The sequence below is a fragment of the Zonotrichia leucophrys genome, chromosome 9 (genome assembly GCF_028769735.1).
Source record: "Zonotrichia leucophrys gambelii isolate GWCS_2022_RI chromosome 9, RI_Zleu_2.0, whole genome shotgun sequence".
Lineage (NCBI taxonomy): Eukaryota > Metazoa > Chordata > Aves > Passeriformes > Passerellidae > Zonotrichia > Zonotrichia leucophrys.
The window spans coordinates 24,656,428-24,676,247 of NC_088179.1; the positions used below are offsets into that span (position 1 = coordinate 24,656,428).

At 48.3% G+C, this 19,820-nt stretch overlaps 1 protein-coding gene across 4 annotated transcripts in view; it reads left to right on the plus strand.

The window, feature by feature from the left end:
• Window positions 1-19,820, plus strand: part of PLCH1 (phospholipase C eta 1) — a 55,323-nt gene that overhangs the window by 23,896 nt on the left and 11,607 nt on the right. For all 4 annotated transcript variants that reach the window (XM_064721180.1, XM_064721178.1, XM_064721182.1 and 1 more), the window contains 11 exons: window positions 4,842-4,988; window positions 5,444-5,687; window positions 6,895-7,024; window positions 8,517-8,687; window positions 10,490-10,583; window positions 11,775-11,978; window positions 13,437-13,557; window positions 14,353-14,524; window positions 16,001-16,108; window positions 16,685-16,846; window positions 17,933-18,004. In XM_064721180.1, coding sequence (XP_064577250.1) covers window positions 4,842-4,988; window positions 5,444-5,687; window positions 6,895-7,024; window positions 8,517-8,687; window positions 10,490-10,583; window positions 11,775-11,978; window positions 13,437-13,557; window positions 14,353-14,524; window positions 16,001-16,108; window positions 16,685-16,846; window positions 17,933-18,004 — 1,625 coding nt within the window. The remainder of the gene's footprint in view (window positions 1-4,841; window positions 4,989-5,443; window positions 5,688-6,894; window positions 7,025-8,516; window positions 8,688-10,489; window positions 10,584-11,774; window positions 11,979-13,436; window positions 13,558-14,352; window positions 14,525-16,000; window positions 16,109-16,684; window positions 16,847-17,932; window positions 18,005-19,820) is intronic.

The following is a 19,820-nucleotide window of genomic DNA, read 5'->3' on the forward strand; positions in this document are numbered from 1 at the left end:
GCAGAGCAGAAAATGGTGTTTGATGGCATTACTGGAAGGGCAGACTGCGTGCTCAGGGTGGGGGAATGATGGAGAGTGCAGAGGGCTGAGAGCATTCAGGGTTCTGGGCTTTGCTTTGGGCCGGGTTGGACCCGGGGTATTTTCCCTGCAGGATGGGGCTGTGCAGCTGTGTGCGGGCTCCAGGGCAGGGATGGGGCTTTTTGGGAAGGACCTTTCAGACAATGAAATCCAACCATAGCCCAGCACCACCAGTGTTCAGCACTACACTGGGGCCTCCAGAGCTGCATCCACTCATTTCCACACGCTGCAGGGCCAGTGACCCCAGCACTGCCCTGGGCAGCTGTGCCAGGGCTTCACAGCCCTTACAGAACACACAGAAACCCCAAATACTGAATGCAGGGGACCAGAGCTGCTGCTGCACTTAGAAAAGTAACCCCTGCGTTTCATGGGTACCTTTTATCTCTTCAGGCTTAATGTTGGCTTAATGCAGTTGATGCCTATCATTTAGGAGCCCAGTTTATATCCTCTTTCATAATTATACTTCTCAGTGTTTGGTAATGCTCTTTATACCTTATTTAATCTTTTTGTTTTGTCAGATGGCTGTAACAGTAAGTCCATAAAAGCAAGATGAGACCAGACCTTTTGTCATTTGGTTGCACTTTGAAATATTAATTTCTTAACATACAGGAAAATAAAAGAACATTTGTGGACAGCAATAAGAAATTTGTTTTGATCTTTGACTTTAAGTAAAATTATCTGTCTCACAACAGGGGTGAGACAGATAATTCCTTTTGCTGTATACTCTTGGCAGTAGGGTTGTGCTGCTAATGCAAAGGTAATAGTGTTTTCTTGAATAACTAAACACCAAAATATAGTAGCAAAAAATTGCCAGGATGTTTAGTTAATCTCAGAGAACTTGTTTTATGGGAGGGGGTGTTTGTTTCACTGCAGGGATGTGCCCTGTGTAGCAAAATGCTCTTGTGTTTGCTGGGAAATGCTGCTCAGTGTAATGTCTTACTTCCCTAAATAATGATCATTTTTCTGGCATTGACTGCAGGGTCCTGCACACCCTGAAGTCCCTGTGGTGAAGGCACAAGGGCAGGCAGAAGTGCTCTCACCAGCGTGACTGCTGGGATTAAAGGAACTTTAAACCAGAGAATTCCCAGCTCCTGGGATGCAGGGAATGGCCCCTGAACGATGGGGGTTTGTGGGGATCCTGGGGGGCTGATGCTGAGCCATCCCTGGGTGTCAGGATAACCCGAGGGCACAAGGGGACGGAGGGTGGCACGGGGACGGAGGGTGGCATGAAGGGATGCAGGGTGGCACAGGGACAGAGGGTGGCATGAGGGAACGGAGGGTGGCACAGGGATGGAGAGTGGCACGGGGATTTAGGGTGGCATGAGGGAATGGAAGGTGGCATGAAGGAACAGAGGGTGGCACAGGGATGCAGGGTGGCATGAAGGGATGCAGGGTGGCACAGGGACAGAGGATGGCATGAGGGGATGGAGGGTGGCATGAAGGGACAGAGGGTGGCACAGGGACAGAGGGTGGCGTGGGCTGCTTTGGGGATTGGTGCCATGCAGTGGCCACAGCTGCCCAGCAGTGCTGGCTCAGTGGGCAATGAGAGCAGCCTGGGCAGGGGCACCCACAGAGCTGCCTAAACTAAATTAAAAAGGGCTATTTGAATTCAGGTCTGTGTTGCTTTAAAGGGTTATTTTGGGAGCAAGAAAAGGAGACTGGTCTTTCATTATTAAATCCCGTTAAACTCCACAATGTCTGTTGGGATGATTTTAGACTGTCAAGTTTGCATAACTCTGCAAACAGAAGTGAATGTAGTTTTCAGGGGTTTTTAATGTTAAATTAAAGCTTCAACTATCATAGAATCATGGAATGGTTCACCCAGTTCCAGCCCTCCACCATGGGCAGGGATATCTTCCTTATACATTGCATAAGCATAATTTTTTTATTTAAACTTCCAGATTAATTTTCTTTGATCTTGTAACATAAACTCCATTGTGTCCTAGTTTAATTTAATTCATTTTCAGACTTTTGAGCAAAAAATGCACAGCTAGTCTTTGTGTTGAAAGAACAGCTTTTAATGGGAATCATGTCTCGCTTCCCCAAATTTTAATCTATGTCTGCATTGAGGAGCTGCTTCATTTACTCTGTATTCCTGGTTTATCTACAGGATTAGATGTTTTTCTGGAACCAGCTTCCCTATTCCTTAGTGCAATCCTTCCTGAACTGCTCTTCTGGAGCTTTATTCTGCCCTGCACTGCTCAATACCTTCCCTGATTCAGATGCTAATGTGTGGTGTCTGGCAAGGGACCGGCATTAGCATATTGAGAATAGATTTGAAAAAGACCTTTTTTATTTGCGTGCTTATATTTTATAAATAGCCTGAAGGGGAGGATGGGGTGTTTTGTAAATGGTTTGCAGAGCTGAGATCCAGTGGGCTCGTGATTGCTGTGGCATTTCCATTACCCCAGTCCCTTCTTGAACGTGGAGCCTTTGTTATTAACACCTACACAGCAGCAATGATGCCATGAACTCTCTTTCATGTTTACTATTCTTTAAATGTTTGAATTCTCGAGGTACTTCCTTGGAACTGGGAAGGTGCAAGCAGCAGAGATGGTGCTCCCTGGGGCACTGGACCCAGTGCAGGTGGGGTTTGGGAGTGGAGGCTGTTGAGATAGTGGGCAGGAACTGGGATTCTTCCACTTTGTAAAGGAAAGTGATTTCAAATCTATTCCCTGTGACTGAAGTGTGCCTGAAGCATGAATGTGACTGTACCCATAACAATTCCAAATGTGGTGTAGAAATGTTTAAGCAATTGAAATGGTGAAGAAGGAACTGGATTGCCTTTTATGGTTTTTATTTTCCCCGCAGTTTTGTTGGCTGCAGTTACCTGACCGTGGCCCATTCTCTGCTTTTCTTGTATTGAATAGATGTGATCTTCTCCCTTCTGCCTTTTGCTGGCTGTCCTCAACGGCATCTCAGTGAAACCGGGCTGGGATTTTTTTCTATGACAACCGAGCTGGTGCTAATAGAGAGACTTATGTGAGAATTAGATCTTTTTGTAAGACTTTCACCAGTCACTGCTAGCCTTAGGTGCAAAGAAGCAGATTTGCTGTGTTGAGTAGCTTGTTGCTAAAGCTCTTAGTGAGCTAAAGCCCTGCTGGAGTGATGTCTCTGTTGGTGAAAGCAGAGGTGCTGCTGGTGCGTGTGCCAGGCTGGGGAGCAGGGCACGTTTGGTACCCACCTCACTGCTGGGCTGGGACAGGTCCTGTTTGTCTTGGTAGGAATCCAAGGCAAACCTGCTCTAAACTCAGGTCCACAGGGAAGGGGTGGCTCTGCCAAGAAAAGGCATTCCTGTGTGGGTGTACATTGGGACTTTTAGAGACTCCTTTTGCTTCAGTTCATCTTTCTTCTCTCAGGTTCAGAGTTTTCCATCCCTCGTGGTGTAAATGTTTGTCTTCCTGGTACTTTGTGTGTATTAGATATATCCAAGTTAATGCTGCCCCAGCCAACATGTGGATATGGTCTAACATCACCTTCTGGCTTGATTTATGTCACATTTATGGTTTATCTTAAAGCCCTTCCAAACTCACCTTCATTCAGCATGTGCTGATCCGCGGGGTGCCATTATTTATGGACATAATGAAGGACACATTTATTGCACTCACATGAGGCTTCCAGAAGAATTTGGTTCTGTTCAGCTCAGCCTCAGTCCCCTCCTTTCTCCAAAAAGAGAACTCAGGAACAAGACTCCTCCTGATGGGTTTATTCCATGTGGGGTTTGTCTTGCCAGCTCCTGGTGAGTGAAGGAGCCAGGGGAGGTTATTCCAGTGCCAAGGGCTGTTCAGCCCTGCTTTGCTCAGTGTTTAGATGCTGCTCTGACTGCCTGTGAGCGTGTCAGAGCTGCTGGGAGAATAAATAAATAAATCCCAGCTCTGGCAGAGCAGTGGGAGTGTGGGTTAGCCTTTGCTGTGACTCTGAGGAGCACTGGGGAGAGAAGTGCTGCAGAGAGGAAGGGTGATAAGAAATAAAGACAGACCCAGAGAGTTTATTTGGGAGCCAGCCAGAGTGTAAACAAATCACCCAGGGAGATGAATTTGGAGTCATACCAAGTGAGGAGAGGCTGTGAATGGATAAAACCAGAAGGTAATTTAAGAGCATGGATATGTACTGAGATCAAGAGGAAATCTTATCTTGATCCTTGTGTTTGGAAGGCTGCAGGAGGGAGGATGGGAGATGAAATGGAAGAAATGGGTTTATTTTAGTCAAAACACAGAGGAGGAAAAAAGCCTTATCATTGATGGGGCGGGTGGATAAAAGGAAATCATCCCAGTGTGAGTTGGAAGGTCGGTGGCAGCATGGAGAGGGTGTGAATGGGTCTGTGTCATTCTGTGAGCAGCTCTGCCAGTGGCACAGCACGAGGGACAAACTGCAGGGCTACTGAGCCCAAAGGACTGCAGGGTTTGAATGAGCATCTCACCAGTCCAAGTGCATGGAGTGCTGGGGTTTAAATTACAGCACTGTGTGCAGTAATAGAAAAAATGTAAATAAGATGAGCATGAAACAACTATAAAATGTTTTCCTTCAACACAGATCAAAGTTTTCTTTGCCTCCTTTGTTGTGAGGGTGTTCAGACAGATGAGCTGTCCCATTTTCCTGTGTGCAGAAGGTGGCAGTGAAGAAGGAACAGTCTCCCAGCAGTGCCCACTTTGTGTCACTGGAGGTTCAGGCCAGAGCTGGGGCACATGCTGGGCAGCCCGTGAGCCATGGCATTAGTGGGTGAGGTGGCCGTTCAGCTGAGTTTGTTCTGCTCTGCCCCACAGTTGAAAGATGCATGAGTGTGATGCAGTCTGGGACGCAGATGGTGAAGCTGAAGAGTGGAACCAAGGGGCTGGTCCGTCTCTTCTACCTGGACGAGCACAGGACCTGCATCCGATGGAGGCCCTCCCGCAAGAGCGAAAAGGCAAAAAGTAAAGTAAACTCCTCATATTTCTTCTAATTTCTGGGGCAGTTCAGTATTGGAGTGTGACTTACAGAGCCGCACAGGGGCTCGTGGGCTGATGGGAGATGCTTGGTCTCTCCCCGGCTCCCTTTCTATAACCTCAGCCCTGTGATGTTCTGGGCAGTGCTCAGAGCCTCCAGGGCAGCCGGCACTTGGCACAGCCATGGCAGGGAAACCTTCAGTCCCACAGGGCTTTGGGATGTGGAGATGTAACATTAATCAAGCCTAATGCCTCTGAGCCTGAATAACTCAGACTGGGAGAAGCAGGAGGAGGCTGCCTGGCTGTCCCAGCGAGGGCTTTGGGATGTGCAGATGTAACATCAGTAAAGTTTAATGCCTCTGAGCCTGAATAACTCAGACTGGGAGAAGCAGGAGGAGGCTGGCTGGTGTCCCAGCGTGGCCTTTGGTTCCCTTTCCCCCCAGTTGTCATCGACTCCATTTACAAAGTCAGCGAGGGCCGGCAGTCGGAGATCTTCCACCGCCACGCCGAGGGCAGCTTCGACCCCAGCTGCTGCTTCACCATTTACCACGGCAACCACCTGGAGAGCCTGGACCTGATCACGTCCAACCCCGAGGAGGCTCGCACCTGGGTCACGGGGCTCAAGTACCTCCTGGCCGGGATCAGCGACGAGGACTCGCTGGCCAAGCGCCAGAGGACGCACGACCAGTATCCTTTGGGGGCCAGCCTCCTCCTGGGTCATGTTCCTGCCTTGGTTTGCACCTCAGCACAGCCCGTCCCTTCTCCTCCTATTGAGTGACCAAAGCCCCTCCGCCGATTGCAATGGAAACCTGAGCAGTGGGTTTGACATGGACACTTCTGTGTGTGATAAACCATGGGCTGTGCCTTGGGGGCTGGATCAAACTGCATGGGAGTCAGGGGATAGGTTTGCATTTTGGTAATGAATTCCCTTTTGAAGGGGCAGACCAGTTATTTCTAGTTATCTCAGTACCTCAATAACTCCTGGCCATCTCTGTTGCTCTTGTGTAAGTCAGATGCCTGTGTTCTTCCCAGCCTCCATTGTTTGTCGGAAGCACAGATCCATAAAGCTCCTTAAATGTTTGTTGTAGCCAAAGTGAACCTCATGTTCTCTGAATATTTTCTTCATGTGCCTTTTTTTTCCCAATAGTTTTTTTTTCACAACAGTGATGACTAAAATGTTATACACAAAGAACACTCTTCCCCCAAAAACCAAACCCCAAGGCCATCTTAATTAAAATTGTAAGCTGTCTGTTCTTCTGCCTCATGGAACTCTCCAGTGCTACTCCTGGAGAATATACATATTTCAGGTATTTTTAATTTATATCTGCCGTGTTTGATTCTGATCCACAGCAGGCACAGGTCCATTGGGGTTGTATTGCATGCTCTGTTGCACCTGTCCTCAGCTTGCTATATTTAACCATGGCTTTTCTGAGCTGCTCCTGTCTGCTGTGTCTTCTCTCCTGGTGAAACATCACTGCAAGTCCTGTTTGTTTTATCCAGTGTGGCAGCTGGGAGCCTGCACCCAGAATGGCCCTGTCCCACTCCCAGCTGCTGCAAGAACTTAGCAGGAGGTGCTGAGGGATGTTTGTGCAAGGAGGGGGTGAAAGGTGGGTGAAAGGTGCTGTTGGGAAGTGAAGCTCAGGTAGAATGAAGGGACAGGTGGAAGAAGATCCCAGCAATATTTGAAACCTTTGGAGCACATTCTCAGAGGAGGAACCAGCACCAGAAATGGGAGTGCAGAGGGGCTGAGCTGTGAATAATTGCCATAAACCAGTGGTGGTTTAAGCCTTTGGCTGAGCTGTAGTAAGGGCAGGGGCAAAAGGTTCTTTCCTGAGCTGCCCTGCCTCCTGTGCCCGGGGAGAGCCCTGTGTGCCTGTCCTTGACACGCTGGCAGCTGGGTGAAGCAGACCTTCGAGGAGGCTGACAAGAACGGGGACGGGCTGCTGAACATCGAGGAGATCCACCAGCTGATGCACAAGCTGAACGTCAGCCTGCCCCGCAGGAAGGTCCGCCAGATGTTCCAGGTGTGTACCTGCATAACCAGGTAACATCCATTTCTGGGCACAGCCAGGGCAGGCTCTGCAGCCTGGGACCAAAAACACAGCACTCACAGGCTTTTCAATGTCCTACCTTATTGTAGACAAAAAGGATCAGACATTGTTTAAATTACATGAAGCACACAGAAGAGTTACCCATGTTACTCTTTCTGCTGCATTGTTGGTTTCAGCTCTGTGAACTGAACTGTTCGATGCTGGCACTGATGGACAATGAAGTCACTCTGTTGCTACTAAAATATTTTTTATGTCCTTTATGGAAAATTATTTTATAGAAACTGGCTTGATGCAAGTAATTAGGTTTTCTTTAACAACTTCCTCATATATAGCCATCCAGATTTGATGGATTTAGAATCAATTTTTTACTTCTGTTGTCTGAAAACGGCTCCCATTTTCCACCAGTCCTTGTGTTTACTGTAGGAAAGGAAAGATAAACCAAGGACATAAGGGAGAGCAAAATATGCCCTCTTCACTTTTCTAAACCAGTACCAGCTCAAAGCTGGTTTGCTGTAAAACATGGGAAAGTTGAAGAATCTTCTATTCTTCATAAATTCCCCACTAGAGGTACATCTTTGGAGTCTGGAGTTACTCCCAAAGACCTGGAAAATGGTGGAGTGGTGTTGCAGAGATTAGTTTGGGTTGTACTCGTTCCCACAGATTGTAAATGTAATCTAAGGCATGTAATAGATCTAAAATGATTTAAAACCCCATTCAACACCATTTAGCTGAGAATTCCTTTCCTCTCAGCTGACTTGCTGTGATCCGAGTTTGCAGCTCCTCTCTGCATGGGGACCCACACAGTGCCTGCCAGCCATTCTCCAGAATATATTCTTTGTTTTCAAAATCCACAGCAATCCTCTTAGGCAGATGTTCACAGGAAAAAAGCTTGCATTAGTGTGTGCTAAGTACTGTTTTCTTCTCTTCCTAGCTCTGAGGAGAAGCAGCAAATCCAGCCTGGAGATGCTGGGTGTGTGTTTTGGTGAGGAGTCTCAGAGCTGCTGCAGAGCTGTCCCCTCTGCAGAGTGCTGCACATTAAATAATGTGCATTGGAGACTCTGACACTGTCCTGAGTGGTTTAAGATACCAGACTGTTGTTGGGGAAGCCTTGGGTGATATTGTTATGCCTCTTGCTGTGTTTTAATCCAGGATAACTGCAGGGCACACAGGAGGGCAAGAGATCAGAATAAAGCCCAGGGTGAGCCTCTTTCTGGGGGAAATAAATATGGAATTAAAGAAGGAAATTAGAGTTTCATGGGGAATCTGTGGCTTTAGTTTAGTAACCAGAAACCCCAGAGATGATGATATAATTTTGCAGTTATTTTAGCCTGTTAGGATTTGTGTCTGAACAGTCTCACAGACTAGAATTTACTACACTTCTGTTGGTGTACACAAGTCCTGCTCTGTTTTATTCCCTGATTTCTCCTGTGCTGAGCATGTTTACCTGAGTGTCATTACCTCTTAGGAGGCAGACACAGATGAGAACCAAGGAACCCTGAACTTCGAAGAATTCTCAGTGTTTTACAAGATGATGTCCTTGCGTCGAGATCTGTACCTGCTGCTCCTAAGCTACAGTGACAAGAAGGATCATCTCACTGCTGAGGAGCTGGCCCAGTTTCTGAGGGTGGAACAGAAGGTAGGGCAATACCTGCACCCATGCCTATGGCCATGCACTTACATCCAAGTGTGGGGAAAGGATTTTATGGAAAATATTAACTTGGGGCAGAGGGCAATGCACAGATGTGACAGAAGAGAGTTCGGAAGGTTTTATTGTTTTTTGAAATGCTTCTAGAAAGAGTTTGAGCTGCTTTGGATGATTTTTGCAGTGCCCAGGATAGCGGTGTGAGAGGGTGCTCAGGGACCTGGAGCAGGAAGAGGAACATGTGGCAGAGCTGCCTTTGGGGTGCACAGGGACATTATGGAGCTGCTGCTGCAGCAGAAGCTGGAGCTGACTGTCAGGTCTGGCATTCTGCACCCTCTCAGTGCCCTGTGTGCCCTCCTGAGAGCCCTGTGTGGGCAGAGCTGCTCTGCTCAGCGCTGCTCCAGCAGCAAACCACAAACAGTGAAAGCAGCAGCTCCTCCTGGCTGGGCACCTTGCAGCCCTGTGCCCCTTCCCAGTGCCCAGCACTGGAGGTCAGGAGATTCCTGAATGTTCCCTGCTCCCCTGGGACATTGCCCCAAAACCTGATTGTGCTCCCAGGCAGGAAGCAGCTCCCCAGCGCCCTCAGCACCCAAACAGCATCTTGGTTTTGCTGTTGTCTGGATGCTTGCAAATCTGTGGACGGTCTGTTCTGCTCCATCTGCTACTCAATTGGCAGGATATGAAACACTCTGCAGCCTGAGGACAGAACAAAAGCGGCTTGGGGTTTTTGTTAGCTTGCTAAACTGGCTTCTTGTTTAGGAGAGCAACCCATTTTATTTTTAGTGGAGTACTCTGTAAAGTGTAACAAGAAAAAAGAATGGCCAAACTCATAATCTCTCAAGCTACAATTAAAAAGCACAAATGTGTGGACTTTTCCCCAGCAGATGCAGCTTTGGACTAGATTAGACATTTCCATTCCTCAAGCACATGAGAAGCCCACACTGGGCCAGCAAGGAGCCATGGGGGATAATGGAAAAGTGAATTTGAGCCAGCTTGTACCAGAACAGGGCCTGCTCTGAGCAGTGTTTGCAATCAAACACCAACCTGAGCAAGGATAATCAGTTATTTTTCTTTCTGAATTGTTCTCTTTTATTATCCTATGTAATTCCTGCAGCCTCTCAGGATGGTTGGCTTAGCTGGGACAGTACAAACAGTGAACTGGATGATGGCACAAGGAAGGTGCCAGAGGTTTGAGAGCCAGTGTTGTCTTCCTGTGATGTTGGTAGGGGAGAAATGAAATCCACCCCATCCTCATTCTCCCTTTGGTTCTCTACAACTCAAGGCAGTGAGGAAAGATGAAATAGGAGCTACTCCTTCCCTTTAGCTCTGAAGGAAATATAAGTGAATACTTGTAATTGCCCCACAAATCAGTTAGAACCTCAGCTGTGGCCTAGCTGAAGCTGTTGACAAAATTCCTATTTGTTTCAGAAAAGCTGCTGTTTTTCATTTCAGAATGTAATTATTTCTCTCCTAGCCTGTGTGTTACAGTGAACTCCCTTGGAAGTAATGAAATCATAAGAGTGGAAAACGCATGAAAATGAAATCCAAGCCTGCCAAATCTTTTTGCATGTCTAAGAAGATTGTATTAAAGAATATAATGTCATAGTTCTCATTTCAGTATTGGCCAGTACAACTATTAAGGCTGCTAAACAGCTAATTTTATTCTTGAGACTAAAATGACATAGGTTTTAATTGATGGCTACCTCTCACTCCTGTTTGTCTCCTCCAAGTTAAGTAGATTTTCACCTGCTGGTGATGCTAAAAATGAGTGTACCTCCGCTGCTGTTTTTGTGCAGATGAATAATGTGACACCAGAATATTGTCTGGACATCATACAGAAGTTTGAAGTGTCAGAAGAAAACAAGAAGCAAAATGTTCTTGGGATTGAAGGTAAAAGTTTTGTTTTCAGAGTGAGTTTTCTCTTGCCATGCTGCAGGGGAGTGGAAGTGCTTTGATGTGTGTTGGTGAGGCTTTTGCTGTCCCCTGGATCAGCAGTGTGGGAGCGTTTTGTGAGTCAGGGGGGAGCTGTGAGTAGGTGTGGTGAGGCAGCAGCTCTCAGCCATCCATCACAGGCACCCTCAGCGGAGGGGCTGGATGCCTGAGGCTGTGGGGATTTATTGCTCACTCTCACAAAACTGTCCTGGACCGTGCGGTTTATCTACAGCCTGCTCCCAGCGAGGTAATGAAAGCAAAGTGTTCATTCTGCCTCAGCTCTGGGGATCTGGGATCCTGCACAATCCATTCCTTTATGCTTCTGTGAAATAAAGTACAGATAGTTGCATTTTCATTGGGTTTAAATACCTGATTCCCTTTGCTTGTGAAAGCACTTGTAAATTGTATGTTTATTCAGAATCCAATTTAGTATCAGATCAGCCTCAGAGCTGAGATGAAATAGATTAAAAGCCATGTTGTGCTCCTTTGCCCAGAAGGAAGCTTCTGTGGAGCAGCATTATGTTCGTGGTGATTTGGGGAGGGGGAAAGGAGGAATTTTCCTCCACATGGTATTTAAATCCTGGGTATGGCCTCCCTTCAACAAGCCTCTGATGTGACCCAGGGCACTGCACTCAAACTGAAAAAAGGAAAGTAAAACAAACAAGCTGTGACACTTAAACAATATTTCTGCAAGCATTTCTGCTCCTCTTAACCTGCTGCTGCAGCTGCTTTTATCTCTGAGCTGCTTTCAGGGCTGGTATTGTTTGCACAGTCCTTTGCAAACGTTTTACATGCTTCATTCTTAAAGGAGGTATTTTTAAAACTTTCTCTGTACAGTGCTGCTCTATTTAGAGGGTTATAAATGAAGTGCCATCTTCTTGAATAAACTTGCAGGAAAAAGGAAATTGTGAAGTGAGGGTGATGGGTCAGTGCCTTGGCTGCTGATGCGCGGTTGTGCTTTGGGCAGCTGCTGCCTTGCGTGCCCCCGTGTGCTGAGGGCAGCGCCATGCACAGCACAGGAGTGCCACCCAGGAGCTCTGCTGGGAAGGGCGTTTGTGTCGGAGCCAGGGCGGCCTCACCGTGCCCGGCAGTGCCTGCCCACTGTCGGAGGCTCAGCCCGGGGGCTCAGAGCGCTCTCTGTGCCCGCAGGCTTCACCAGCTTCATGCGCAGCCCGGCGTGCGAGGTGTCCAACCCGCTGCACCGCCACGTGCACCAGGACATGCAGCAGCCCCTGTGCCACTACTTCATCGCCTCGTCCCACAACACCTACCTGAGCGGGGACCAGCTGCTCTCCCAGTCCCGCGCCGACATGTACGCGCGCGTGCTGCAGGCCGGCTGCCGCTGCGTCGAAGGTGGGCTGCATGGGGGCTGCATGGGGACTGGCTGCACGGGGGCTGGCTACACAGGGCTGCAAGGGGGGCTGCACAGGGGCTGCACGGAGTTGCATGTGGGTTGGCTGCATGGGGGCTGGCTGCATGGGGATGCACAGGGGCTGGCTGTATGGGGGCCCCATGTGGGCTGCACAGGGACTGCATGGGAGCTGCACAGGGCTGCATGGGGCTGGCTACACAGGGCTGCATGGGGCTGCACAGGGACTGCATGGGAGCTGCACAGGGCTGCAGGGGTGGCGGGCAGCACAGGGCTGCATGGGGGCTGCACAGGGCTGCACGGGTGGCTGGCAGCACAGGGACTGCATGGGAGCTGCACAGGGCTGCATGTGGGGCTGGCTGCATGGGGCAGCACAGGGGCTGCACCAGCCACTGCCTCAGGGCCACGCTCCCAGCAGCGATGCAGGGCTGCCTCAGGCACTTTCTGACCACTCCAAACTGGATTTTTCTGTTTGGAATGATCACCTTGGGCAGGCATCGAAGACACCAGAGAATCACAGAATGGTTGGAAAGGGTGCTAAAGATCGTCCAGCTCCAACCCCCTGCCATAGGGATCACACTGGATTCTTTTTTAAGCTGTGCATGATTTAAATAATAACAAAACATTAGTGGTTTTATATTAGTATTAGTATCTTTCTTTTCCAAAAATAAATAAAGTCTTTTGGCAAAGTTAGACTCAACATTAATTTTTTATGAATAGCGTTACAAAGGGTCATCTGGAAAAAAAATATTGTTAATCTCTATTTAAAAATTAATTAGAGAAAATGAACCTGAGAAAACTGGGTGATTGCCTTCTGCAGAGCAGCTCCCAAGAACACTCAGCAGTGTTATTTTCCTTGAACCCAAAGCTATTGCAGCTACTTGAGGGCCCAGGGACTAGCTCTGCAGCTTTCTCCTTGGGAAGTTTAACTGCCTGTAGAGGCAGCAGCAGTGACAAGATCGGTACAAATTCAGGGAACAGGCATTCATTAGGAAAAGCATTCTTATGCTGGTCCATTCTGCATGTGCTGGATTTGATGCTACTCTTCATACAGTCAGTTATAAAGCTGCAAGTTAAACTGGGAGTGGGAAAAGATAAGTTCTTTTAAAATAATATGTCCTCAGAAGCAAAAACTCCATTCCCAAGGTAGCTGTAAACATTATTTGACCTATTACACCTTTGTAGTTTTATATATGAGGAAAAAAGCTCAAATAAATACAAGGAGGAAAACAGTTCTAGGATGCAGAAATGCCATCTGACCTAGGAAAAGACTGTCCTGTTAGTCTGAGCTCAGCTGGCAGGGCAGGGGAGATGGAATGAAGGATGCCAAGGGATGGAGTGAACCTGCATGGCTGAGCAGGTGAGCTCTGCTGGCAGCAGGAGCACAGGAATGGGTGAGACTGGGGGCATCCCTTAATGTGTGCCTTTTCTGGTCTGCACAGTGGATTGCTGGGATGGCCCAGATGGGGAGCCAGTGGTGCACCATGGCTACACCCTGACTTCCAAAATCCTCTTCCGGGACGTGGCAGAAACCATCAATAAATATGCCTTCATCAAAAACGAGTAAGTGTGCAGCCAGCTTTGCAGCTACACCTGTTTTCTGTAGTTAATCCCACACTGAAAACAACCATCAAGCCCAGGAAGTGCAAATATTCCTTCAGGCACATCAGGGTAGATTCTGTTCCCCTGTTTATTGCCCATGCTGTGTTTATTGTTCAGCTGCACAAGCTCTTCCCATCAATTGAGGGAGAGAGTTCTCTCTAAGTTGAACCTTTTTGTGCTCTTGAACTCAGTAAGGCTTTGGACAGTCTGACACTGCTGATTATCTTTCAACAGAACTTCCCACTCACATCCACAGGGAAATTCTCCTGAAAAATCGATACTGTGATCTTCTTTACCTACTGAAAATACTTTATTTCAGCAGAAAAATTGAAAAGCTGTCATGTGTAGTTTGAGGAAATACTGAGGTGTGGGGTAGTGTTCTGAATCTGTTTCATTTGCCACGGTGCTTTATAAGAGTTTATTATGAAAACTGTGGATTTTACCCATATATATATATGGGTAAAGTAGTACCCATATAGAGTATGAGGTAAAGAGTAGTCTCAAATTATGAGTGGGTGTCGAGAATTTTGAGTAGTTTAAAGACAATAAAAGGAAAATACTTCCTTTTCTCTATTTAAATAAAAAGCACCCAGAAATGGATTTGTGGGAAAGAAAACAAAACTCCTTGTTATAGAGCCCTGGGGCTGCCAAGAGTTTAGAGAACAATGGGGCAAATCTGTGCAAGAACCTGGCTGTTCCATTCCCAGGTGGGTGGTAAGGGTGCAGCTCTGAGAGTGTCTGGGGCTTTGTTTCCAGGTTTCCAGTGATCCTGTCCATTGAAAACCACTGCAGTATTCAACAGCAAAAGAAGATCGCCCAGTACCTGAAGGAGATATTTGGTGACAAACTGGACTTGTCATCTGTGAGCACTGGAGACCCCAGGCAGCTTCCCAGCCCTCAGGATTTAAAAGGGAAAATCCTAGTGAAGGTAACTTGCTGGGCATGTTGAGAATGCAACAAAAGTCAGCTTGTGATGTTTATTGTAGGTTTTCTTTCGAGGACCAGTTCATATCCCTTTAGCATCTAAACATTATCTGACAGTCTTTCCTTGGACAAAGTACTTTGGAGTGGTAGAAAAGTGAAGCTCTCCTGCCCTTCCCCTCAGCCAGCAGGGAGCTGCAGTTCATGGGATGGAGCTCTGCTCATGGTTCATCTGCTGTGTTTATGGGAGGAGAGCAGCTCAGGAGGAGCTGGAGGAGGCCCCAGAGCTCTGTGCAGGATTAATTGTGTGAGCCCCTCACTCCAAACAGATTTGCTCTGAAAGGAATTCCAAAGGCCAGGACGGATAAAACAGGGAAGGAGCACAAGGCAGACCTTTGGGAGGATGATTAATAGAGTTCTGCCCCATTAGATTGTCTAATTTACTTGGACACAGGGGGGCAATTACTTCTGTGTGAACTCTCAGGATACTCTGGCTTTCCCCCTGTTCTTGGCTGCAGGGATTCTCAGTTTGTCTGATGTTAGTTTGAACATGCTGCAGTGCACAGTACAGAGCTGACCCTGAATTAGGAGCCCTTTGAGTGCTCAGCCGTGATTTTGCATTTCACTGCATCCGTTTTCTGGGGTGGCTGCTGGTTAATGAACTGTGCAAACACAGTTTGGTGTTTGAGGGATCCACAGGAAATCATATGGAACATCACTCCTGCAGAAATCCCCTGGCACTGCACCAAAGGCAGCACAGGCTGGGTGCTCTGGGCTCTTACCTGAATTTCTGAGCTGCCTTTCCAGCATGTCTGAGCTGTCATTGCAGGGTGATCCTCCAGCTCTCACTGCTGGAGCCCTTGGGTGCAGACTGCTGTGGAGCTGAGCTGCTTTCAGAATGAGAAATTCTATCTCGAGCATCCCAGCATCCCTGCACAAAGCCCTGTCTCCCATCCCCTGCTCAATTTAAGCAGCTCTGTTGGAAAACATGAAATCAGATTTAGGAATCAGTGCCTTGTTGAGAAGTAAGCCAGCTTCTCATCTTTTTGCTATTGGTTTTGCTCTTTTTATACATTTTCCTTTGAAAGGCAGTATTGATTCACTAGCCAAACAATTTCAAATAATGGCATGATTTTCATCCTGTAAGTGTATATATAAAGATTCATTCTAGTTACACTCAGGGATTTCAGCCAGTGTAAAGGTACCAGCATGAAGTGAATTTGACCCCTCATTAGCAGCAGCATTATTAATTTCAAAATGCAGCCTAAAAATCAATCCTCTGCATTTCTGCAGAAATCCTGAATGTCATTCCTGTCTCCCACTGATGAAGCAGGTAGGCTGAGAACATTTCTGTGCACAGGAGCAATATCACAGAAGTTTAGTAGGTGATTTATTTAGGAGCAGATGGTGAAGCAAGAGGAGCAGACTGGGTGCACTAACTAACACTGACCACATTTATTGGGGTGTTTTTTCCTCATTTTAGGGTAAGAAGTTGCCCTGCAGCCTTGGAGCAGATGCTGAGGAAGGAGAGGTTTCAGAAGAGGACAGTGCTGATGAAATTGAGGACGACTGCAAGTTAAAGCCCTGCTTTGTATGTGCACACAGTCAGCTCACAGAGTGTGACAGCTCTGCATCTCTTGCATGCACACTCCATGTCCTACTTAGAGTTAGCAGAGTTTTTCATTCCTAAGTTTTTAATTCCTGTGTCACGTTCATGCTGCTCCATAGGATTCACTTTTACTTTTAAGTGCCTTATGTAAGAGACTGGTTTGAGTCTGTATAGTCTGGATGACTGTTAACAGAAATCACTTCCTTTTTTCACTGTTTGGAGCAGGAATCTAATGCTTAGGGTGTCTGTAAGTGCATTAGCTGGGAATTCATGCTCTTCTGAAAGAGAAGGGGGGCTTGTGACAGCTGTGGGGCAGAGAGAGCCCATGGCCAGGTCCTGGGGATCTGTGGGGGGACTGTGAGCTGAGCTGGGAGGGCTCAGGGGAAAAGGAGAAGGGAAATGGCAGTGAAAGGCACAGGCAGAAAGGGCAGGATCAGGCAGGATTGTGCAAGGAGTCTGTTCTTGCAGAGGGGAGGAAATGGGAGCACTGTGTGACCCTCAGTGTGCAATGGGATGGACACAAAGCCTGCTTGAGCTGGGTTTCCTGGTGCCTTTCAGAGCAATGGTGCAACTCAGCACCAGGTGGAATCCTTCATACGGACGAAACTGGAGTCTCTGCTGAAAGAATCCCAAATCAGGGACAAGGAGGATCCTGACAGCTTCACTGTGAGGGCCCTGCTGAAGGCAACTCACCAGAGCTTCAGTGTGAACATGAAGCAGGTATGTGGGCTGTGCAGGAGGGCACATTGCAATGTGCTGCAGATGTTTCAGATGAGAGAGCCAGGAACTGAGGAACTGCATGCAAACTCCAGGGACATTAAATACAGAGGGAATTTTCTGTGGAGATGTGCCTGCTCATGAACCAGTGTCACAGAACTCTTTTCTGGGAGTTACTGTGTAATTGATGGACTAGAAAGGGAGCAGTTGGGTTTTTTCCTGTTTTTTTCCTGTTCATTTATTTTTCCTTCATTAGTGGTCTGCCTTCGATTTTTCCCAAATAATTGCTATTAAAAGAAGTAAAAATCTGCTAAAGATTATTTCTGCGTGTTGCAGAGACTTCCAAAGCCTGAGCTCTGAGCAAATTTCTGAACCCAGGTTATTGATTTTGCTGGGCCCCCAGTGCCCTCATCGTCATGAAAGCCCAGAGTGAGTCCAGCTCAGCCCTGAGCAGGGAGTAGCTGGAGTTCACAGCGCTGAAACACTCACCCAGCTGAGAAGCTGGGGGAATATTCTTCAGTTTTGTTTTGCTCTTCAGAAGATGAAGGGCTGTGTGTTCCTGACAGAAGAAGTGAGATGCTGCCAGGAGTTATCCAGCTGATGTCTGGGGGCATGGCTGGGAATGTGGAACTCAGCCTGCAGGCTGCCTATGAGAAGTCCACATTTATCTGCTAGGAGATTCTTTTTCCTCTCCCTTTTCCCTTTGTGGCTGCTTTCAAGAACACTCAGATGTCTTGGTTTGTTGTTATTTGCCTGGTTTTGCTAGACTGCTTTTTCTACATGGCTTGTTGTTGTCTTGAGTGCTAATGTTAGTATTTTGCTTTACAGTTAGATGATTGTAAACTGTGAAGCGTACAAAGAAATTAGAAAAGTCCTGTAATGAGATTTTGGATTTCAATTTGTTCACAGATCAGACTTTAACTCACTTTGTCTCATTTGCAATAATTTTATTTTCCTAATAGTGAGCCAGGGTGGCATACAGGAACTTGTATGAGGTTGAAATGCCGCTTTTTGGAGACTGTAGCAGACTCCTTAAAGACATTTCTGAAGGTATTTAGTTATGCTTTTTATTGCACTTTTTCTGCACAGAACTTAGACACAAAAGAAGGTGGAAAAAAGTCTCATGGTCGATCATTAATGGGGAACTTCAGTAAACACAAGGTGAGTGAAATAAATGAGAGCTGAGGTTGCTGTTGTAGGACTGGCAGCATTCCAGAGACCCTGGCAATGTTTTACTGCTCCAGACGAGTGTGATGGGCATGGGGGCAGCGAGGAGGGAGCCTGTGTGATTACACTTGGTGTCTTAATCTGTTCAGAAGATTGAACTGTGGAATTGCTCATTTTCTGATCAAACCTGCAGCAGCAGAAGAGCAGCAGAGACAAATGTCTTGGCATACCTTGTTTTCCAGAGAGCTGATGGTGCCTGGTTCAGTCAGGACCCAGTTTTGCTGTGTCCCACCCTGGGCAGGGCCGTGCTGGGACTGTCCCTGCTCCCAGGGGCTGCTATGGCTGCGTGCTGGCTCTGGGCTCCTGCTCTGTGCAGATGTGTTCTGCATGATCTCCTCCTGGTTTTCCTGTGCTGGTTATGTTTGTGCAGCTGCTGGGCTGGACTGCCTGCCCTGCTGCTCCTCAGGGGTGTCTCCATGGCCAGGCAGGAGCTGAGAGCTCCCGCTTCACAGCTGGGCACAGAGCAGCCCCCACAAGGGACAGTGCCACGTTTCCTCCCGTTCCCATGTCCTGACACATGTGCTTCTGTCATCTGCCTCCCCTACTGCCACACTCCCACAGCACCCTGAGCCTGGATTGACGGCCTCAGCCTGAGCTGCTGCAGCTGCCATCCCCCTTCCTGCTGCAGCCAGAGAGAGCTGCAGTGGTCACTGAGCACAGAGACAGCTCTGCAGCCCTGTCAGTGAGAGCTGCAGTGGTCACTGAGCACAGAGGCAGCTCTGCAGCCCTGTCAGTGAGAGCTGCAGTGGGTGCTGAGCACAGAGGCAGCTCTGCAGCCCTGTCAGTGAGAGCTGCAGTGGGTGCTGAGCACAGAGACAGCTCTGCAGCCCTGTCAGTGAGAGCTGCAGTGCATGGCTGAGCACAGAGGCAGCTCTGCAGCCCTGTCAGTGAGAGCTGCAGTGGTCACTGAGCACAGAGGCAGCTCTGCAGCCCTGTCAGTGAGAGCTGCAGTGGTCACTGAGCACAGAGACAGCTCTGCAGCCCAGCCAGAGAGAGCTGCAGTGGTCACTGAGCACAGAGACAGCTCTGCAGCCCTGTCAGTGAGAGCTGCAGTGGTCACTGAGCACAGAGGCAGCTCTGCAGCCCTGTCAGTGAGAGCTGCAGTGGGTGCTGAGCACAGAGACAGCTCTGCAGCCCAGTGAGAGCTGCAGTGGTCACTGAGCACAGAGACAGCTTGCAGCCTGTCAGTGAGAGCTGCAGTGGTGCTGAGCACAGGCAGCTCTGCAGCCCCCCAGTGAGAGCTGCAGTGGTCACTGAGCACAGAGGCAGCTCTGCAGCCCAGTGAGAGCTGCAGTGGTCACTGAGCACAGAGACAGCTCTGCAGCCCCTCAGTGAGAGCTGCAGTGGTCACTGAGCACAGAGACAGCTCTGCAGTCCAGCCAGCCCCTGTCCCACCAGCAGCCCTCTGCCCCAGCCATCCAGACTCTGCTCTCCGTGGTGAGGGCTGCACCGAGCTTCAGGACTGAGAATCTGAGTGGGTTTTTGTGATTAAGAGATGTTTCAAAGAACTTAATCAGCCAGCAGTCCGTCTGCCCTGAAGCCAGCTAGGAGCCATCAAAATTCCCCAAGCAGAGAGTACCCGGGCTCATGTTTACACTTCAGTTCCAAGCTTGCATCAGTTACAGTGCCCGTGTTCCCTTCAGCACCTTCAGCTCAGTGCATGTTCCTCCCTCGTGGGCACCTGAGAGTGGGCACTGCCCCTGGCACCCTGTGCTTGCTGCTGGCCACACAAATGCTGGGAATGACATGG